At 36.9% G+C, this 3,801-nt stretch overlaps 1 protein-coding gene across 1 annotated transcript; it reads right to left on the reverse strand.

The window, feature by feature from the left end:
* Nucleotides 1–915, reverse strand: LOC143615173 (uncharacterized). Its single transcript, XM_077088370.1, has one exon. The coding sequence runs from the start codon at nt 913–915 to the stop codon at nt 1–3; it is 915 nt and encodes a 304-aa protein (XP_076944485.1).
* Nucleotides 916–3,801: the final 2,886 nt, after the last annotated feature.

Genomic DNA, 3,801 nt, shown 5'->3' on the forward strand with positions numbered 1-3,801 from the left:
CTACAACATCGACCGTTCATTCTCCAGCCTCGCAACCTCAAGCTCTCGGTCCTTCCGGTCACAAAACCTTTCCCACTTAAACCTTCGCTGCTCCATCTCAAACCCTTCACTCTCAATCCCGACTCGTTGCTCACACAACTCCAACATTCGTTTCCTCACCCACTCTTTCTTCTGCGCCTTCGAGTTATTAACATCCTCAAAAAACTCATTCATCTCATCACGAAACCTATTCTTCACCATCACCCGTTCACCATCATCATGATCATCATCATCGTCGTCATCATGGTCATGATCATCATGATCATGGTCATCGTCATCATCAGTATCCGAACTATGAACCACGACGCTCTCTTTTAACCCACGTTGCCCAACACTAGCATCCACCTCGTCACAATTCGGGATCCTTTGACCATTATGATACGCACACATCTCCGGAAAAGACAAATGCTTCGAACTCAAAATCTTCTTCACATCTTCCTTCATCTTAACCGTTAACCTCGGCATCGAATCCATCAACGCCGGATTCTCCACCACTCGACATGACACCCCTCGGCCCAAAATATCATTCAACCGCTTATTCAAATCATTAAACTTATCCTCGCACTGCTGCGGCGACACTTTACAGCCTTTCGTTACCATGATCTTCGACACCGTCTTCCATTTCCCCTTCTTATGTAAACATTTTCGACTCGAACCCGCAGCATCACCGACATTATTAACATCATCGTCCCCGACGCAGGCTACAACCTGAATTAACAACCGGACTCGGGTATCGGACCATTTCATTCGGGGCCAGGGTGAATTGACCTTTCTGCCCTTGGGTCTGGTGTTGCCGAAGGTTAGATAGGATGAATTGGGGTTAGGGTTTAGGATATCGGTTTCCATAAAGGTTAGAGATTGGTGTTCTTCATCCATTCGATTGGTTAGATTCATTGGGTTAATTAATTACAGTGATGATGAATATGCAATTAAACTGGATCTGAAATTGGTACTGGTAAAGCTAAATAATTAGTATTAATTAAATAAAGGAAAGAGGGAAAGAAAGATATTACCTAAGTTGAAAGGGGTTTGGTCTGAAGTAGTTAGAAGCAAATCTGAAGAGGTTCGGTCTGAATTCATGTTGTTTGTCGTTGACGTAATCTAGTATCAATCAGGTTTAAGGACAACAAAAATGACGTAGTCTAGGTGAATAAAAATTTATTAACTTTTTGGAGGAGGAATGTACGTGTGACTAGCGATGTCGTTACTTTTATCGATTTGGTACTGGTAACAATACTTATAATAATGGTATAGGCTCTGTTCGGTTCAGTATAATACTGGTATTTTCTAAATTTTGTATGAAATATCGGTATCAAATAATTCTGAATTTCTAATCGGGATTTTCGGGATCGGTACCGGTCGGTAGTACCATCCCGAGCTCATCCCTATAGGTGACTCAATTAAGGAAACTGGGATATTTGTGATCTTCAGTTTGTTGAGCCATTGAGCCACCCGTACGAAATACCTAGACAATTCTCTGTTTGTTGACCTTTAAAAAAAACTTTTAGACTATTCTATAATCTATCACCTTAATAAATACTTTTAGCTTACGCCACCCATAGTGGAGCATTTTGGAAGGGAAACGCACCCAAAACACTGGGAACACCGCCCCCTTGCGTTTTGAGGGGTGTTTTGAGTCCTGAAATGTCTCCAAGCGTTGTGGAGAAGACGTTGAAGTTGGAAGGAGGTTGGGCCAGAAGAAGAAGAATAAGGAGGAGGAGGATAGAGGGCGTTTTACCCCTCCCTACTACAGATGTCTTATGAATTTGATGCATTAACACGTTACTTAAAGAAATGTAACATGTAGAAAGGTTGACACATGGCGTAAATACGAAGGATTCGTCGTTCTAACAATAAATGGTTCCCTAGTTAATGTAACCAATAAAAATTAATACATAACACGGATACAAAAGGGTCTTTTTTTTGCGTCATTCCATATTTAGGAAGTCCTTCATGACTTGTTAATATGACGGCAAACATTTCAGGTTCAAACAAAAACTTAACACGTTACGAAGATGTAAAATCTTAGGAGTAACCATTCGCCATTTTACATCATTTTAATGTTTGTAATACTTTTTATAACAAACAAGTAATTGTATCCACGCGTTGCAGCGGACAGATTAAATACATTATGTTTGAATTAGCTAGTTTGCATTGTAGCGAGTACGTGGCAGAAAGTCGGTCGGTATCAGTTCGATGTGTTACTATCAAAGTATTGTGGCAAAAGTTCATTACCAAAGTTGAATGAACCAAAAAATAAAGATGTAAGCGTGAAAACTTCATTACCCAAGTTGATGAGCCAAAAAGTAAATATATAAAACAAACATTGAGGGGCCAAAAAGTATATATGTGAAACTTGTTTGGCAATTCAAAACTAATCGTACGTTGCGATTAGCACACGACGGGAAGTCGGTCGGTATCGGTTCAATTCATAATGACAAAATTTACGTGGCAAAAGTTTAATTACCAAAGTTTAGTAGCCAAAAAAATATATATGCGAAACATGGAAAACTAAAGTTGATGAACGTATACACGTGAAACTTAAATTTGAAGGGCCAAAAAATTATATATGCGAAACATGAAAAGCAAAAGTTGATGGAAAAAAAACGTATACACGTGAAACTTAAATTTGAAGGGGCAAAAAAGTATATATGTGAAACTTAAAGTTAAGGATTAAAAATATATATTTGTCAACTATATTGACAAAACTCTTAGAAATCAATATAGCTATGTAGACATAGAATGATATTAATGTAAATATTGTTGTAACAACCAATGTTGAAAGTGGAGATGCTATGCACAAATGTAAGAAACTAATTGGTGTTTCTCATGAATAGTAAAACTTGTGAGATGACAAACATTTGGTTTTTAATATATATATAATTTAGTCTATAATTTCGTTCTTCTTCTATAACTTTTGGTTTCTTATTCAACTCTCATAGCTTTCTTATTCATCGTTTATTGCTTTCCATGTATGGAAATCATCCACTAGCTTAACAAGATTCGTTTCTACAAACATTTCAATCTGCATTCTGCAATACTAAGGACTTATGTTGTATTTGTTATTTTCATTTATTTCATTTATTTTATATTTATTAAAAACTTCCAAATGAGTCTATGAAGTCGTTGGAGTCGACTATGTGATGTGAATCCAAATTCAAATCCAAAGCCAATAATAAAACAGAACTCTACAGATTCAAATTGAAAGTTTTACACCACGAGACAATAGAACAATTTGTCTAGTCTGTTTGTACATTACAAGCTTGTATATTGTGGATTTATGTAAATGTGTATCTCGATATACTAACTCATTGACTTGAGCATTGGAGAGTGCTCTCAAGGCTTCACTCCTTGGGTCATCTTCTAACCGGTTTATTTATGTGTTAGGGCTCGAATCAAAGCTCGGGAACAGCTAAGAAACACTAGGCACATGTCAGCACGACAACAAATCCCAACTCAGATTTCACAGTAAGCATCAAATGGCCTCCATAATCTTGTACAAGATACGTGTTTTTCTATCTTTTTTGTGTTGGGTGCAAATTAGCAAAGCGAACAGTATTAGTTCGTACAAGAGAGTGAAGAGACCATGTGTTACATGTATAGCAAGTCAAAACTCAATATAAAAAGAAATAAGGTTATTCAAATTTTTTTACAAGCTAAAAAGTCAAATAGGAAGTCAAAATCAAAATGAAACATCAAGTCAACAGCATTATAACTTTCATGTATGTAAAACTTTTTTACTAAATGGCTAACATAGTTACT

This window comes from Bidens hawaiensis, unplaced genomic scaffold, assembly GCF_021521415.1.
Source record: "Bidens hawaiensis isolate Kalapana, Puna unplaced genomic scaffold, B.hawaiensis_p1.1 tig00041925_1, whole genome shotgun sequence".
NCBI lineage: Eukaryota > Viridiplantae > Streptophyta > Magnoliopsida > Asterales > Asteraceae > Bidens > Bidens hawaiensis.